Here is a 19064-nt window from a genome sequence, read left to right on the forward strand (position 1 = left end):
GATTGCATCGTAAGTCTTCAACTTAAATCTCCTTGCACTTTAGCTGTTCTTGTTTATTCTGGCACAAACTGCTATCTCTATTCTGACCTGTTAAGCACACATTTTGCTATAAAATCAAGTACTGCTTTGTGTTTAATTTGGGTCCACATATATTTCTCAAGCACTTTGTGCCTCACGCTGTTAGTTGTTAGGGGAAATGAGGATAACATAAAAGTGACATTTCCTAAACTAAGACTACAATTTCTCTTATACTCTTTTTGACTCCTAGTTAGTAGTATAGTACTAGGCCCAGACATTCAGCAAGAACTTGTTGACCCAACCTGTTGCATGGGATCTGACCTCCTGTGCTTCCTTCCATAGAAACTTACTAAGCATTCACTCTGCTGAGCACTTGGGTGGATGCTAGGGATGTGGTGGAGACAGGAGCTGCTTGGCCTGTCAGAGGCTTCCCGCCCTCTGGTGGTACCAACAGGCTACACAGGCAAGTGCCGTGCCGTGCTGTGCTGTGTGCCAGGTGCTATGCTAAGGAAGTGCAGGGTGATGTGAAAGCGCCAAAGAGAAACCTAACACAGACTTGTGCGGGCAGGGAACAGTTGCCCAAGGAAGTGATGTGACACTTGAGCAGGACCCGAACAATAGAGGTTAGCCAGGAGAGAGGGGAGAGTCTCCAGCAGAGGGAACAGCACTGTGATAGGAGTAACAACAGATCCATCAATAGGAACATTCAGCAGGAAGACAACAGAGAGGTGATAGAGGCCAGGTTAAGCCAGTGGAAAAGAATAGCAGGATTTTAAGTATTGCATGTAAAAGCTTTCTCATTTCTCCAGTCCATTCTGGCCACATGGGGAGTGGATCAGTGAAGAGCAGGGAGAGCAAGACTGGAAAGGCAGTAAGATGAGCCGGCCTACTGTAGCAACCCAGATGGAGGTGCTGGTGAGCTGAACTTGGTAGGTGAACATGCTTGAGAGACATTCTGCAGTAGTATTGACCAAGACTTGGTGATTAACTGGATGTGTTAAATGAGGGAGGAAGAGAAGACCACCTAGGGTTTTGGGAGCGGGGCAGCTGTGAGAATGGTGTTGGCTTTCTCCCAGAGGGGAAATCCAAGAGCAAATGCCATTGATGAGCCAAGTTTTGAACCTGCAGAATTTGAGTTCATCTGTGGGACATGTGAGGGCATGCGTCCAGGAGGTAGTTTTGTATATAGGAGTCTGAAGTTGAGGAGAGGAATCTGGTCTGGAAACACAAAATGAGGATTGTCCTTGTGCAGGTAGTTATCAAAGCTCCCGTGGTGTGGTTAAGATCGCCTGGGGAATATGTACAGAGCGAGAAGAGGCTCTCAGTACAAAATGCAGAGAACAGGAACAGCTGAGAAATGGGGAGAAGAAATGGAGAGGGGGGAAAGCCAGCCAAGTGCAGTGTCTTAGAAACCAAGGAAGAGAGTGTTTGGAGAAGAATGGAGACGGCACAGATTCCGATGCTGCCCAGATGCTGGGGAAGGTAAGGCAGTCACTGGTGACCAGGAGCCAGTAGAGAGGGAAAGGGTAAAATTGATTAGATGCAAGTCTCTGAGAAAGTACAGGATGCTCTCCAGCTTCAAGCAGAATATGATATGAGCTACTGAATTCTGTTCTGCAGGGATTTCACCAGTTTTAAAAACATTTGGCATGATTTAATTTCTCTCCTATACATCCAGGATGATACCAGCTCTGTACCATCCTTCAGATAATTGGGAAAGCCGTCACTTGAATCATTCTCTGAAGGGCTTAATTCTCCTAGGAATATGGCTAAGAAAGGCTGGCTAGAGTAATTTATATTTCATGTGTATCATCTGGCAGAAACTAACCACAACTTTCATTTAGTTCAGCACTGTTGTTGGGCATGCAGTAGTCTCAAATATGCCAGAAATCCAGGCAGTAACATAAGCACGGCGATAGTATGCTTCACTTAGGTGATTCACTTTTTTATTTTTTCTGCTAATGTAATTTGAACTATTAAAATTGTTTTTGATCTTTTTACTCCTTTTATTTTTCTAATACCTGTTAATATTCTACCATCTTGCTAACATTCTCTAGTCTTCTTTTTTAATTATCTGCAATATATCTTTTTTAATAGGCTAGTCTTCCATCTACTTGTCTATTTTAACTAAGAATAAAGCAGCAGGCTGGGTGTGGTAGCTCACGCTGGTAAATCCCAGCACTTTGGGAGGCCAAGATGGGAGGACCACTTGAGGCTAGGAGTTAGAGGCCAGCCTGGAAAACATAGTGAGACCCTATCTCTTTAAAAAAAAAATGCAGTATTATTATGAAGCTTTGAAAACTAAAAAACTTAAAATTATTTTATTTTGTACTGTAGAAGTTAAATAAGCAAATGTCTAGACATACATTTAATTAAGTTTCTCATAAGTCCCTTAAATTTTTTGAAGATTTCTATTCATCCTCATTCTTATGAACACACTCAAAAACTTAAAAGATTACATATTTTTGTTTTTTTCTCAGGAGTTGTGGAGTGTATGGCAGCTGGCACAATTATCCTTGCACACAATTCAGGGGGCCCAAAGCTTGACATTGTCGTTCCTCACGAAGGAGATATAACTGGCTTTCTGGCTGAGAGTGAAGAAGACTATGCTGAAACTATCGCTCACATTCTTTCCATGTCTGCAGAAAAGAGACTCCAAATCAGAAAAAGTGCTCGTGCATCTGTAAGCAGATTCTCTGATCAGGAGTTTGAAGTGACATTCCTATCATCTGTGGAAAAGTTATTTAAGTAATGCCATATCTGTAAAATTAAAGATATTTTATATAAACTGGTTAAACACCTTCATATGTAAATATTTTTCTAAATTCAATCTCATTTGTCAAATCATTTTACTTTAGAAATCAGACAAGAAAATTTCCTTTTAGAATAAAAAGAAGTGTTGAAAAGAAAATGGATGACTAGCCTTCGGCTTCCGTTCTTGGTATACATGAGAGAAGCTGGCTGTTGAGATGAATGTGAACCAGGTTGTGGAGAATCTGGCTTTGAGCCAACAGGAAGAACTAGAGGATTTGCCAAAAAACTACCCCTTGAGTGAGAATGAAGATGAGGGGGACAGTGATGGAGAGAGAAAGCATCAAAAGCTTCTGGAAGCAATCAGTTCCCTTGATGGAAAGAATAGGTGGAAATTGGCTGAGAGGTCGGAGGCTAGTCTGAAAGTGTCAGAGTTCAGTGTCAGTTCTGAAGGATCAGGAGAAAAGCTGGTCCTTGAAGATCTGCTTGAGCCCGTTAAAACTTCATCTTCTTTGGCCACCGTAAAAAAGCAACTGAAGAGAGTCAAATCAAAGAAGGTGGTGGAGTTACCTCTTAACAAAGAAAAGATTGAACAGATCCACAGAGAAGTAGCATTCGGTAAAACCTCACAAGTCCTCTCCAAATGGGACCCTATCGTCCTGAAGAACCAGCAAGCAGAGCAGCTGGTTTTTCCCCTGGGGAAGGAGCAGCCAGCCATTGCTCCCATTGAACATGCGCTCAGTGGCTGGAAGGCAAGAACTCCCCTGGAGCAGGAAATTTTTAACCTCCTCCGTAAGAACAAGCAGCCAGTGACAGATCCTTTGCTGACTCCCATGGAAAAGGCCTCTCTCCAAGCCATGAGCCTGGAAGAGGCAAAGATGCACCGAGCAGAGCTTCAGAGGGCTCGGGCTCTGCAGTCCTACTATGAGGCCAAGGCTCGAAGAGAGAAGAAAATTAAAAGTAAAAAGTATCACAAAGTCATGAAGAAAGGAAAGGCCAAGAAAGCCTTAAAAGAGTTTGAGCAGCTGCAGAAGGTTAATCCAACTGTGGCATTGGAAGAAATGGAAAAAATTGAAAATGCCAGAATGATGGAAAGAATGAGCCTTAAGCACCAAAACAGTGGGAAATGGGCCAAGTCAAAGGCAGTTATGGCCAAATATGACCTGGAGGCTCGCCAAGCTATGCAGGAACAGTTGGCCAAGAACAAAGAACTGACACAGAAACTCCAGGTAGCCTCTGAGAGTGAGGAAGAGGAGAGAGGCACAGAAGAAGTGGAAGAACTCCTTGTCCCTCATGTAGTGAATGAAATGCAGATGGATGTGGACGGACCGAATCCCTGGATGTTCAGGAGCTGCACCAGTGACACCAAAGAGGCTGCAACACAGGAGGACCCTGAGCAACTGCCAGAGCTTGCGGCTCATGAGGTTTCTGAAAGTGAGGCAGAAGAAAGACCAGTGGCAGAGGAAGAAATTTTGTTGAGAGAATTTGAGGAGAGGCAATCCCTTAGAAAAAGATCTGAGCTCAACCAGGATGCTGAGCCAGCAGGCAGTCAAGAAACAAAAGATTCTAGCAGCCAGGAGGTGCTGTCCGAATTGAGGACACTATCTCAGAAATTGAAGGAGAAACATCAGTCCAGGAAGCAAAAAGCAAGTTCAGAGGGGACTGTTCCCCAGGTCCAGAGAGAGGAACCTGCCCCAGAAGAAGCGGAGCCCCTATTGCTACAGAGGTCAGAGAGAGTACAAACTCTGAAAGAGCTAGAAGAGCTGGGAAAAGAAGATTGTTTTCAAAATAAGGAGCTTCCCAGACCTGTGTTAGAAGGGCAGCAGTCAGAGAGGACCCCAAATAATTGGCCTGATGCCCCTAAGGAGAAGAAAGAGAAGGAGCAACTGATCGACTTACAGAACTTCCTAACCACACAGTCTCCTTCCATGAGGTCTTTGGCAGTTCCCACAATAATAGAGGAGCTGGAAGATGAAGAGGAGAGAGACCAAAGGCAGATGATAAAGGAAGCTTTTGCTGGGGATCGTGTCATCAGAGATTTCTTGAAAGAGAAGAGGGAAGCTGTGGAGGCGAGTAAGCCAAAGGACGTGGACCTGACACTACCTGGCTGGGGCGAGTGGGGTGGTGTGGGCCTAAAGCCCAGTGCCAAGAAAAGATGCCAGTTTCTCATTAAAGCCTCTGAGGGTCCTCCAAGAAAAGATAAGAATTTGCCAAATGTGATTATCAGTGAGAAGTGCAACATCCACGCAGCAGCTCATCAGGTACAAGTGCTTCCATATCCATTTACCCACCATCGGCAATTCGAAAGGACCATCCAGACCCCTATAGGATCCACGTGGAATACCCAGAGGGCTTTCCAAAAGCTGACTACTCCCAAGGTCGTCACCAAGCCAGGCCATATCATTAAGCCAATAAAAGCAGAGGATGTGGGCTGCCAGTCTTCCTCAAGGTCAGACCTGCCTGTCATACAGAGGAATCCAAAACAAATCACCACACGTCACAATAAAGAAGAAAAACTGTAGGTTGAGTAGCTGGAGAAGTGACAGCCAGGACCCCTGATTCCACTTCCTTTGGTCCAGTTTTACTCTGCTACAGGGCGGATTCCAAAACAGGCTCAGCACATTGCATGTAGTTGAGCCACATTTTTTAAAAAAAGAAAATGGATGACCATTAATTGACTAGCATTTTAGAATTGATCAGACATTAGAACACAGAAAAATTCTGATACATTTAAATTCTAAACAATACATTGGATGACCCTTTTGAATATACCTAATGATTTCCTTAAGAAATTTTAAACAGACTTGTTTAATGGTGTTCTCAAAGCACACAGTCAAGAGGTGGGACTGACTGATGCTTTATAGGTATGTGTAGGGTGGTAGAGGCCAAGATGCTGCCAGCAATCCTTTCCAGACTAGGTACTGGTGAAAATTGTTTTTGTTTATGCTGTCAGCACATTTGTGTGGGTCTCTCATTATCCCTTAACAGTGCCACATCTCAGCCTGGAAGTCAGCTTTAAGTCATTCAAGAGAACCTCAGGTTGTTTTTCTGACAGTGATGATATTATATACAGATACATCCACAGGGTATCTATTACCAGCATAATGCATTGTAAGATGGCAACGTGGCATTTTGAAAAGAGCACTGGGCAAGCAGTTAGCATATCTGGGCCTACCTTCAGCTTCATCATTTACAAACTTCTGACCTTTTGACACTAAAGCTGCTCCTTTATCTTTCTGAGTCTCAGATTCTTCATCTGTAATCTGGAGTTGTTAATTCCAGTCCTTACTACCTTTTAGAGTTGGAATGAGATGGAAAGTAGATGAAACTACTTTGAAAATTATGAGTGAGTTAAGGGCCGGGCATGGTGGCTCACGCCTGTAATCCCAGTACTTTTGGAGGCCGAGGTGGGTGGATCATGATGTCAGCAGTTGAGACCAGCCTGAACAACATGGTGAAACCTTGTCTGTACTAAAAATCCAAAAATTTAGCTGGGCCTGATGGCAGGCACCTGTAATCCCAGCTACCTGGGAGACTGAGGCAGGAGAATTGCCTGAAACTGGAAGGCGGAGGTTGCAGTGAGCCAAGATTGTGCCACTGCACTCCAGCCTGGGCAATAAGCAAAACTCCATCCCCCCAAAAAAAAAAAATAATAATTATGAGAGTTAAAGGTAACATTACATACTAAATGTCTTCTATAATCCTATCTTTATTAATGCATTACAACTGTGTAGATTGTTAGTTACTAGGCCAGTAGCTAGGAATTGGTATAAATTTAATGCACCTTCTATCCTGAATAACTAGCATGGAAAAGTGAATATATGTGTGAGCAGATATGGCTATAAAGACCTATAGCTTTTGCATTTTATGCATAATCCTTTCTAGTTCAGTGAATTGACCCCATCCACAGCCTGATTCATCTCTGTGTTAAGGGGCAAATGAAAGGGTGTATTATTCCTTTGCAGTCTCCTCTCAGTCATTCATCAATGTGGCCAGCTTATCTACTCCCAATTATGTTGTTTGTTAATACATCTCCAAGCCATCTGTCATCAGATCAAAAAGCAGCAAACAGAGGGTCAGTCACAGGATGTTCTGACACACCATTGTAACTTTGTGTTAAGAGATGATCCCATTTAGAAAAAGACTGGTAGAAATTGGAGTGAAAGGAACCCTACAGATTAGCCCAGTTCTCTCTTATTTTCAGCTTTACAGACAAGAACAATTTAAATCTAAAGAATTTAGTAGACTCCTTCAGTGTCACAAAGCTGTTTCATGAAAGAATCAAGATTATAACCTGGATATTCTGACTCCTGGCCCAGTGCTTTTTCTTACTTTGTAGCGACACTTTGAAGTAAGATTGAAACTGTTATCCACTCAATTGCCTTATTCCTGAGGATGTAGTGAAGGAAGAAAAAGTTTTCTGGAATTCCATAAACTATATTTTAATCTTATTTCTTCAAAATTATTTTCATATATCACAGATATATCATTGGAAGATATAATTTGCATATATGTTCATTATCAGTGTTCCTAATATGGTATTACATGTATTCTATTTTTTTCTGAATGATTGATAGCATGAAAAGTGCCAAAGTGGTTTGTCCACTAGCGTCTGTCTGCAGAACTTTCAGGATGACTATTAATTCCTCTCAGATGTCATTTTTGAGTGGTCCAAGCCTGCTGTTTTGAACCCACAGCAGTGGAGATTTGTATTCTTATTTACAGTTGTGTACTATAAAGTGTGTGTTACATAGGTTTTGTGTAATAGTTATTTGTAAATATTATTTAGAAGTGATTTTTCATTCTCTTGGATTCTTTCCAGTGTGGTGCCTTTTATATGCCTCACATAGTCTCCTTTTTCTCCTACTAATATTCCCAAGCTCCATATGCCAATTAAAGAAGAAAGAAAAATAAAAGTTTGTCTTGCTTGTGAAACATTAAGAAGGGGCTGTCAGGTTTAATAAACTTTTTAATGAATATTCCGGACATAACAAAAAACTGCAGAGCTTCGTACACCTGATTTAAATAATTCTTGAGGGATTTTATAAGGTCATCTTATAGACAAAATTATGAGAGACCAGTGTGATTATCAATGCTTTCAGAATATTTGTGTTTATGTAAATATACCCCAGAGTCCAGAACTCTGATATATTCATATATATTCACAATGAGAGGATGTCTGTGCCAAATCTGTCAATCAGTACAATAGAAAAGTTGATTATATAACTATAACATGTAACACAAATTTTTAGAAGCAAATTATGTCCTGTAATTTACCCCCCCTCCCTGCTGCTCCTCTACTAACTCATTTTCCTCTTTTCCCACTCTAAATGTAAGGCAACCCTTGGCTTTGGAGAAGCATCTGTTCCAATATTCTGGTGCTATGTGCTCACTTGTACTATACGCAAATGTTACTAGACACAGAGGAGGTCAAAGTGTTGATACACTTATTGCTACCATTTATAGAATGATCAATTTGATAGCTATCATACATGGCTAGCAAGAGGCTGATTTTTCTAATAAAAAAATTTTTTTAATGCATACAGGTCTGATGAACAGTTTTAATTTAACAGATGAGGCCAAGGCTAAAGCCAGAGTAATCAGAGCCATGCCTCAGGAACATGATTTAGCTAATAGTGTGTGTAAAATGGGTAAGGTCCAGAATTAGGGACTAAAACCAGCTGAAAATGTTGCAGATATGTATACTTATCACAGTGAATACTTCTAATTTACAGCAAAGAATTCAAAATTGTTGAGTAAAGCTTGGTGACTATTACCTAAAATAGACTAGACTTTAGCCAAGCATCTTGTCATGGGAACAAACCCGATAACCTGACATGCTTTTTTTTTTTTTTTTTTGAGAAAGGGTCTTACTCTGTCACTCAAGGTGGAGTGCAGTGATGTGATCACGGATTATGGCTCACTGTAGCCTCAACCTCCCAGACTGAAACTAAAGTGATTCTCCCACCTCAGCCTCCTGAATAGCTGAGACCAGAGGTGCACACCAACACACCAGCTAATTCTTTTTTTTTTTTTTTTTTTTTCTGAGGGGTGGGCAGAGATGGGTGTTTCCCTATGTTGCCCAGGCTGGTCTCAAACTCCTAGGCTCAAGCAATCCTCCTGCCTCAGCCTCACAAAGTGTTGGGATTACAGCATGAGCCACCACACCTGGCGTGTTCATTTACCATCCTTAAACATTTTTTTTCTTTTTGCCCTTAATTGACTTGATCTTTGGATGTTTCAGGTTTTTAGGGATCATGTTTCATTTCCCTTGCTTTCAAAAACAGTTCAGAATAAGGATTACATGAAGTCACTAGCAGTTTTACTATGTCTGAACTAGTCCTGAAAGTAAATAAACATATGCACATCCTGAGCACGAAAAGAGTTGCAGAATTAATGATACTCCAATCTCTCAGGCCATGTGTCAGTTGGAAACTAACACAATGGTGAGAATATTTTAAATATTTACAGCCTCATGATGTGAACAAACAGCATTCCCCCTAAAAGAGTAGACTGTAACTCTACACCAAGTTGAAAGAACAGTCTGTCAAACATCAGGAAATAGTCACAAAAGCTGGACATACCTCAGGTGACTCCTAACACTTGCATTCTCGACATTTAATGAAAATTATATGAAATGTAAATAGTAAACAAACCTTAGAAATAATCTGACCCACCTTACCTCATCTTTGTTTTCTCAGTTTAACAGTGTATCGGTGAGACATTTTACTTTTATTATGGAGCAGATATTTCAGGCAGAATTCTGCCACCCTGAAATGTAACCATCCTCTCCTTCCTAAGCCCAGACATACTCCTTAGTATTTAAATAAACATCTGTTAAGCTCCAGGCCATGTTCAACGTTGGAATTGTTATGATCAATTAAAAAAAGTTTTCCTACACCAAACAGCTTACACTCTTAATGAGGAAATGTTTTAGCATTTATTAATTCAGGAAACATTTCTGGTACTGTGCTAATAACTGTATATGAGAAGATCATTGTAAGATATAAAGACCAGATATAGTCCCTGCCCTCAGCCTATACACTTGAAACTATTAGACAAAATGGTCATGGTCATTTAGTGCATAATTAACACACCATGCCTTGTTCTTCTTGCTCAATTGCCTTATTCCTGTGTCAACATCAGCTTCAAAAAAGTGTATTCAATACAACAAGAAACTTCAAAATCACAGTTTTGTAAAATGGCAGATTGATTATGTTAAATGAATGAACCTGTATATTGTATTTGTTTTCTGTTGCTGTCCTAACAAATTATCACAAACTTACTTAGTTAACACAAATTTATTACCTTAACAGTTCTGCAGGTCAGAAGTATGAAATTGAACTCACTAGGCTAAAATTAAGTTGTTGGCAGGGCTGTGTTCCTTCTGGAGGCTCTAGGGAAGAATCCATTTCTTTGCCTTTTCCAGATTCCAGAGGCTGTCTGAATTCCTAGTTTGTGGCTTGTCCAACATCTTCAAAGCCAGCAACATCAAGCTGAGTCCTTTTCATGCTGCGATCTCTCTGGTTTTCTCTTTTGTTTTCCTCTTCCACTTGTAAGGACCCTTGTGATTACACTGCACCCACGTGGATAAACCAAGATAACCTCCCTATTTTAAGGTCAGCTGATGAGCAAACAATTTCACCTGCAACCTTAATTCTCCTTTGCCATATTCACAAACTGGGGATTAGGATGGGACATGTTTTGGAGGGGGCGTTGAGCCACATTACTCTGCCTACCACATATATTAGCTGAAAGTTTTTTTTTTTTTTTTTGAGACAGTTTCGCTCTTGTTGCCCAGGCTGGAGTGCAGTGGCACAATCTCGGCTCACTTGCAACTTCCATCTCCTGGGTTCAGGTGATTCTCCTGCCTCAGCCTCCCAAGTAACTGGGATTACAGGCATGCACCACCATGCCCAGCTAATTTTGTATTTTTAGTAGAGATGGGGTTTCACCATGTTGGTTAGGCTGGTCTCAAACTCCTGACCTCATGATCTGCCTGCCTTGGCCTCCCAAAGTGATGAGACTGCCCTGCCTAAGATTTCTTAATAGAAACTTTAAAGTAAAAATATTAATGTCTATATGCAAAAGTTAGTTCTACTTCCTAAATTGAAAGAAAAATTAATAAATCCTTGAGATTACTAGAAAACCCTTACAGTAAATGAGCATTTATGACTTGTACCCAAATAAATACTATAGGTAATAGACACTAACTTATTACTTAAGTACAATAATCACACTTGTATATTTTGACTGATTGTTGATGTTCCTTGGTCTTCATCAGTAATACAAATGTGGTCATTAGATGTAGTAGAAATATTCTCCAAGCCTTCACTTAATTCTTCAGATTTCTGCATACTTATCCCCTCTCTTTCTCTTGACTTTCTAGAGTCCTTACAGGCACTGGAGGCCTCTTCTGTTTTTTCTTCCCCTTTGAAAGTAGCGAGTTTTTCTAAGGATTCTACTACATCATCTCTCAACTCATCTTCAGATTCTTCAAAATTTCTGAAATAAGCAGTAAAAATCAGCATTATGATATGAAAGTACTGAAGAATCCATGTAAAAACTCGTTTCCCTTTTCTCCATCCCCAGTTGAGCAATATAAAACTTGCATTTTCACCCAGGTTTTTCTAAGCATGATAAACAGCTAATGTTGGGAGAATCAGTCTTCTGTTGAGTTCTACATTGTGTTAAACACCCTTTATTATATTTATTAATGTCCATCATCTAATGTTTAAGAGGAGAGGAAGAGGGAATTAAAAAAAAAAAGAAAAAAACAATTGCCGTACATCGAGCCCTTATTATATGCCCATCAATATCCTAGGGTACTTATACCATATTTCACTTAATACTAACAACATTTTGAGGTAGACATTATCATCAAATTATAAATAAAGAAGCTAAGGCTCAGATAAAAAGTGGTTTGAAGGTCTCACAGCTTAACTAATTCATAGAAGCAGGAATTAAAATTGTGTCTAAGATTGCAACATTGGTATTTTTATAAAGGAAAGGGAATAGATCAATAAGACAATCTGCACCAACCTAAATTAAACCTAAAAGTAACTGCACCAACCTAATATTTAAGTAGCAAGTGTGAGGTCAGGAGTTTGAGACCAGCCTGGCCAACATGGCAAAACCCCCTCTCTACTAAAAATACAAAAAATTAGGCATGGTGGCACACACTTGTAGTTCCAGCTACTCAGGAGGCTGAGGCAGGAGAATCACTTGAATGCAGGAGGCAGAGGTTGCAGTGAGCCGAGATCGCACCACTGCACTCCAGCCTGGGAGACAGAGCGAGACTCCATCTCAAAACAGAACAAAAAAAGTGGCAAGTGGAGGAGACTGAGAAAGAGCTGGTAAGGGCCAAGAAGATGTGTATCGTGGAAGCCAAAGGAGTAGCCAAATAGGATGAGGACTGAGAAATGATTACCTGACTTGCCAATTTCAAGGTCATAGGTGACTGTTGAAAGAATATTTCAGATGAGTGCCATGCAGCAGGAGCCAATGTACAGTGGGTCCAGAAAGCAATGCAGATTAACAAAGTGGTGACAGGTGGGGACTACAGGCGAGCGCCACTATGCCCAGGTTTTTTATTTTTAGCAGATAGGAGGTCTCACTGTGTTACCCAGGCTGGTCATAAACTACTGTGTTCAATCCTCTCACCTCAGCCTCCCAAAGTGCTGGAAGAGCTACTCAGGAGGCTGATGCAGGAGGATTGCTTGAGCCCAGGAGTTTACAGTTGTAATGAGCTATGATCATGCCACTGCACTCCAGCCTAGGCATCAGAGCAAGACACTCATCTGGAAAAAAAAAAAAAGGTGGTGACAATGAATTTAAACTCCTCTTTCAGCGAGCCTAGCTCTGAAAGGAATGGTGTTATTTAGAGAACATGGGGGCAATGGTTTTTGGTTACTGTTGTTTTTAATGGGAGAGAGTTGGGCATGTTTATATGCTGAGGGAAAGGAGGTAGTAGATATTCAAAACAGGAGACAGGTGGAAGTATATTTAGAAGTAAATATAAGACACTCTGGAGGGATAAATGTTGGATTTTTTCACTAAAGCACTGGTGAAGATGAATTTACAACTGAACATTTAAAAACAGAATCCACTATGAGAGATTGCAAATAGAACAAATGCTGATTACATCCTAAAGAATTTCAGATAATAAAATTATCTTAGGAAGACTATAATACTATATATTTAAAGTTATTTAATTAAATTAAATTCAGGAATCCAAACATAAGAAAAATATAGTCCCTCAGTAAAGAGCAGGAAGATTCTCTTAGCCTGTTTGGGCTACTCTAACACAATACCTTAGACGAGTTAACAAAAATATCAGAAATATACTTCTTCTAGTTCTAGAGGCTAGGAAGTCCAAGATCAAGGTGCCAGTAGAGGCCAGGTGCAGTGGCTTATGCCTGTAATCCCAGCACTTTGGGAGGCCAAGGTGGGCGGATCATCTGAGGTCAGGAGTTCGAAACCAGCCTGGCCAACATGGTGAAACCCCTGTCTCTACTAAAAAATACAAAAATTAGCTGGGCATGGTGGCAGGTGCCTTAATCCCAGCTACTTGGGAGGCAGAGGCAGGAGAATCGTTTGAACCTGGGAGGCGGAGGGTGCAGTGAGCCGAGGTCCAGCCATTCACTCAAGCCTGGGGGACAAAAGCGAGACTTCTCTCAAAAAAGAAAAAGTGCCAGTAGATTTGGCGTCTGGTAAGGGCTAGCTTTTGGCTCCATACACAGCACCTGCTAGCTGTGTCCTCACTTGGTGGAAGGAGCAAACAAGCTTCCCTGGGCCTCTTTTATAAGGGCACTGATCCCACTCATGAGGGCTGTGCTCTCATGACCTGATCACCTCCTAAAGGCTCCACGCCTTAATACTATCACATTGAGGATTAGGTTTCAACACATGAATTGGGAACAGGGGCACAAACATTCAGACCATAGCAAAAATTTTTATAATTCACTAGAACTTCTGGAAGTTGAAAAACATCTATGAATAGAAATTAAAATTCAGCTGATGGTGTAAAAAACAGAATAGGTACAGGTAATAAAGGAGTTAGTAACTGGAAGATAGGTCTAAGTAAAAACATGATGGAAAATGTGACAGAGAAGTTAAGAGGCATGAAGTCAAATGTATATGAAAAGCAGTTCCAGAAGAAAAAAATATGAGAAAACAATATGCAAATCAATTCCAGCTGTGAACTTTCTATAATTATTCGAAGCCAGGAATAATCATATCTGGGAAATAAGACAATTATCAAGCAGCAACAATGAAAATAAATTTATACCTAGACACAGCATAGTTTAGTAGAGGAACAAAGACAAAGGAAAGATCTGTGTAAAGCACATATCTCAGGAATGGTAACAGTAAGTGGGAGTTGCACTTACTGGTCCACCCAAATTTATGGTCTCCAGTTTTAGTGGGGTCCTCCACGATGACTGGCAATCCTAAGCCTGGTCGGCTTCCTTCCCAGTGTATCAGTGATTCCAAACCCTCATCCCTCAGCTCACTCCCATCCACCACACGCTCATCGTGTGACTGCCTCCTCCTTCACAGAGATAGTACGCGTTCTGCAGAATCAGTTTGCTAGCTCCATAACTTCTCTATATCCATGAGTCCTTCTCTCCTTTTCTCCCCCTATCTTCTTTTTCTTAGGAAAAACTGTCCCTCTTCCTGCTGAAAGCCCATGCTCTGCAGGTGCTCTAAAACCCAGCCTCTTTTCAGTGACCCGGCTCCTCCAGAGTCAGTCAGCCGGGTCACTGAAAAGTATATTTCCATCATGTTTTTACTTAGACCTATCTTCCAGTTACTAACTCCTTTATGACCTGTACCTATTCTGTTTTTTACACCATCAGCTGAATTTTAATTTCTATTCATAGATGTTTTTCAACTTCCAGAAGTTCTAGTGAATTATAAAAATTTTTGCTATGGTCTGAATGTTTGTGCCCCTGTTCCCAATTCATGTGTTGAAACCTAATCCTCAATGTGATAGTATTAAGGCGTGGAGCCTTTAGGAGGTGATCAGGTCATGAGAGCACAGCCCTCATGAGTGGGATCAGTGCCCTTATAAAAGAGGCCCAGGGAAGCTTGTTTGCTCCTTCCACCAAGTGAGGACACAGCTAGCAGGTGCTGTGTATGGAGCCAAAAGCTAGCCCTTACCAGACGCCAAATCTACTGGCACTTTTTCTTTTTTGAGAGAAGTCTCGCTTTTGTCCCCCAGGCTTGAGTGAATGGCTGGACCTCGGCTCACTGCAACCTCCGCCTCCCAGGTTCAAACGATTCTCCTGCCTCTGCCTCCCAAGTAGCTGGGATTAAGGCACCTGCCACCATGCCCAGCTAATTTTTGTATTTTTTAGTAGAGACAGGGGTTTCACCATGTTGGCCAGGCTGGTTTCGAACTCCTGACCTCAGATGATCCGCCCACCTCGGCCTCCCAAAGTGCTGGGATTACAGGCATAAGCCACTGCACCTGGCCTCTACTGGCACCTTGATCTTGGACTTCCTAGCCTCTAGAACTAGAAGAAGTATATTTCTGATATTTTTGTTAACTCGTCTAAGGTATTGTGTTAGAGTAGCCCAAACAGGCTAAGAGAATCTTCCTGCTCTTTACTGAGGGACTATATTTTTCTTATGTTTGGATTCCTGAATTTAATTTAATTAAATAATTTTAAATATACAGTATTATAGTCTTCCTAAGATAATTATATTATCTGAAATTCTTTAGGATGTAATCAGCATTTGTTCTATTTGCAATCTCTCATAGTGGATTCTGTTTTTAAATGTTCAGTTGTAAATTCATCTTCACCAGTGCTTTAGTGAAAAAATCCAACATTTATCCCTCCAGAATGTCTTATATTTACTTCTAAAAATCCCAGGAGTATTACCACCCCTTAATGTTAATTTTAGTGTTAATTTCTCAACATAGATGTTTCCAGCCCATACAAGTATTGTAATTCAAGCTCCAAACACAAGCGAAGTCAAATCTATGGTTATAAATGTCTTAGGGAGAATTTTTCTTCCAGAGATTGGGCTAAAACAGACAAGCCACATTACTGTATTTTTTTTCTAGACCACACTTGCTCTTCAAGGGTCCTGGCTAGCAAGAATGGAGTGGGACCTAAGGAAGAAGACCCTATTAGATATTTAGGAGGTACACAGGAAGAGGAAGGAAAGGAAGAAAAAGCAATTTTAAACCCTCCAAAACAAAATGAGCCCACAAACTAAAATTCTAAGACCTGAATAAATCTAATGGTAAGACAGATGGCATAAAATTAATAAAAGAAAAAAATTGGACCATGAACTAACTCCAGATGAAATTATTTTTTATGGAGGATTTTGATAAGTCTCCTAAAGTAAGTATGCCCAAAAAGATAAACTAAAGCAAAGCATTTAAATTTTTTAATTATGAGAAATCATTATGCATTAATGAAACAAGACCATATAAATATAAGAAAAAATAATTATCTTGGGCATGAAATATATAATCATATAAATTAAAAACTCAATAGATGGTACCCAGATAGGCTTAGAAAACAGTATTCAAGGATTCATCCATGCCTGTAATCCCAGCACTTTGGGAGGCTGAGGCAGGTGAATCGCCTGAGGTCAGGAGTTCGAGACCAGCCTGGCCAACATGGTGAAACCCCGTCTCTGCTAAAAATACAAAAATTAGCTGGGCGTGGTGGCACAAGCCTGTAATCCCAGCTACTCGGGAGGCTGAGGCAGTAGAATTGCTTGAACCCGGGAGGCGGAGGTTGCAGTGAGCCGAGATCACACCACTGCACTCCAGCCTGGGTGACAAGAGCGAAATTCTGTCTCAAAAAAAAAAAAAAAAAAAAAAAAATTCACCTGGAAAGGAACAAAGAAATGAATAAAAAATATGAAAGTACAGTTAGGTACTACTGGAGATAATTGAGAAGATAAAAAATATATCTAATATCTAATTGGAGAATCGAAATGGAGGCAATAAGAAAAGCAAATATTAAAATTTTCCAGAACTAAAGAAAGTCATGTGTTCTCAAAAGAAAGTGAAGCAAGCAGGATAAAAGACATTTTTAGACCTAGACATACCATGGTGAAACATAAGAATGTAAGGAATTTGAAAAATTATAAAAGTATCAGGGAGAAAGTTAGCATCCCTATAAAGGAAAAACAATGAGATGATAGTTGATTTGTCATCAACAATAATAGAAGCCAGGAGAAAAAATAGTTGTCAACCTAAAATTATATGCCCAGCAAAATTACTGCTAAAGACTGAACTCAAAACAAAAACAATCTTTGATATAAAAAGAATAAGAAAGTTTACTACTCACTGACGTATCATAAATAATTACTAAAGAATATACATCAACAAGAAAAAAACTGAAATCAGAGGGAAAGCATGGGATAGGAAAAAAATGGCAAGTTCAGAAAAATGATAAACTAAATTGGCAAAGTGAGTTACATTTGAGAATATGTATATATTAATACATATAATAATATATATAATATTTTTGTTTGAAAAAAGGTAAAATTGGATGAAATGATTTGATGTCTGAGACTTAAAGTATTCCACACTTACAAAAAAAAGTGTGGGGGACATGAAGACAGAAAAGAAACAATGTTGATAATTGTTGAAGCTAGATGATGGATACCTGAGGGTTCATTATGCTGTTCTCTACTTGCACTATAAATGTTTGAAACTTTTAATAATAAAAAAGCTTTTTAAGTAAAATTATACTTCTATATAAAAATACCAGAATAAAAGGGTTTTGTGGTGATTTAAATTGTGCTTTTCATATTTGGGAGGAAGGAAGGAATACTGAGCAACTTTTGAATTTGTTAGATCAATTTGTAGGTAGTGCATAAAAGCTAACCATTAAAAGATTAGAAATATAATCTGTATCTTCAAAATTATTATAAAGGGGAAAAAGTAATATAGAAAAGTTTGTCAACCAACAAAAGGCTAGGAAAGAAGGGTAAAAAAGAAATAAGAAAAGATAATAAATAGAAAACCAAAATGGTATGGTAGAGTGAAATCCAAATTTGTCAACAATTATAATAAATTTTACTAAATTAACATTAAAAGACATTTTCACACGACAAGGAGCATATAAACCGACTACATGCACTTTATAAGAAATACAGCATAACAAAATCACAAAGAAATGATGAAAATAAAAGAATAGAAAAATACATACTATAAAAGTACTTAAAAAAATAAAGAAGTTGGAATAGTAATATCTTTATCAGACCAAATAGAACTTAATGCAAACAGCATTAATAGGAAAAAAAGTGACAATGTAAAAAAGGGACAGTTTACCAAATTGATATAACAATCATAAATTAGAAGACAGCTTCTACATATTTAAAGTATATTGAAAAGGTGAGCAAATGATGAGAAATCATCAAAATCACACAGTTTAAGATTTCAGTGTCTATTAGGAGGTGATTTTTTGTTTTAAAAAGGCTACAGAACATGTTAACAAAAAATGTTTAAGTTTGATATAATAATTACATAGAACATACGTACTCCCCAAATAGTAAGAATATGCATTTGTAACAGGCATAAAATTGACCCTGTGCTCAATAGTAAAAGAAGTCCAATAAACCTTTAAAATCACTAAAATTCAGATGATAGTGCCTGTCCGAAGTGCAAATAAATTAGAAATCCAGATTTTTTTTTTAAAGTGATTAAGGCTGGGTACAGTGGATCATGCCTGTAATGCCAGCACTTTGGGAGGCTGAGGTGGGTGAATCACAAGGTCAGGAGTTCAAGACCAGCCTGGCCAAGATGGTGAAACGCTGTCTCCACTAAAAATGCAAAAATTAGCCAGGCATGGTGGCAGGTGCCTGTAATCCCAGCTACTCGGGAGGCTGAGGCAGAGAATTGGCTTGAACCCTGGAGGCAGAGGTTGCAGTGAGCTGAGATCACACCACTGCACTCCAGCCTGGGTGACAGAGCAAGACTCCGTCTCAAGAAAAAAAAAAAAAGAAAAAGAAAAGAAAAAAGTGATTAAAAAAATACATTAGTCAGAAATTTCCAACTTGAATCATACCATTAAGAAAATGAACACAAATACCCAGACGGTGAGAAAATGTTAGCAAAGCAGATATCTGACAAAGAACTAGTAGCAAAGATATATAAATAATTTTAAAATTATAAAGACACCATTTCACACCCAGTAGATGGGTTAAAAATGTTAAAACTGCCCATACCAAGTGTTGGTAAGGATGTTAAACAACTGGAACTCTTACACACTGTTCACAGGAATGTGAAATAGAATAACCACTTTGGAAAACGGTAAGTTAAA

The 19064-nt window shown here is 39.6% G+C and overlaps 3 protein-coding genes across 9 annotated transcripts in view; 2 read left to right on the top strand and 1 right to left on the bottom strand.

Moving 5' to 3' along the window:
- Positions 1–2782, top strand: part of ALG11 (ALG11 alpha-1,2-mannosyltransferase) — a 30913-nt gene extending 28131 nt beyond the window's left edge. For 5 of the 6 annotated variants that reach the window (XM_058437929.1, XM_058437926.1, XM_032150956.2 and 2 more), the window contains one exon: positions 2499–2782. In XM_058437929.1, coding sequence (XP_058293912.1) covers positions 2499–2770 — 272 coding nt within the window. In that variant the 3' untranslated portion in view covers positions 2771–2782. Of the gene's footprint in view, positions 1–827; positions 948–2498 lie in introns of all 6 variants that reach the window. The other variant, XM_058437927.1, reaches the window with a different exon arrangement.
- A 151-nt stretch (positions 2783–2933) lies between these two features.
- Positions 2934–8955, top strand: UTP14C (UTP14C small subunit processome component). Of its 2 annotated transcripts, XM_032150946.3 has the most exons (2): positions 3082–3157; positions 3223–8955. In XM_032150946.3, exons 1-2 carry the CDS (start codon positions 3082–3084, stop codon positions 5289–5291), a joined length of 2145 nt encoding a protein of 714 aa, XP_032006837.1. In that variant the 3' UTR covers positions 5292–8955. The 2 variants fall into 2 exon arrangements, with proteins under 2 accessions (XP_058293901.1, XP_032006837.1); XM_058437918.1 differs by having other exon boundaries at positions 2934–8955.
- Positions 8956–10055: 1100 nt separating this feature from the next.
- Positions 10056–19064, bottom strand: part of NEK5 (NIMA related kinase 5) — an 89795-nt gene continuing 80786 nt past the window's right edge. The window contains 1 exon segment of the mRNA XM_032150944.2: positions 10056–11274. Within this exon segment, the coding sequence (XP_032006835.2) occupies positions 11004–11274 (271 nt within the window). The 3' untranslated portion in view covers positions 10056–11003.

Source organism: Hylobates moloch, unplaced genomic scaffold, assembly GCF_009828535.3.
Source record: "Hylobates moloch isolate HMO894 unplaced genomic scaffold, HMol_V3 SCAFFOLD_4, whole genome shotgun sequence".
Taxonomy (NCBI): Eukaryota; Metazoa; Chordata; class Mammalia; order Primates; family Hylobatidae; genus Hylobates; species Hylobates moloch.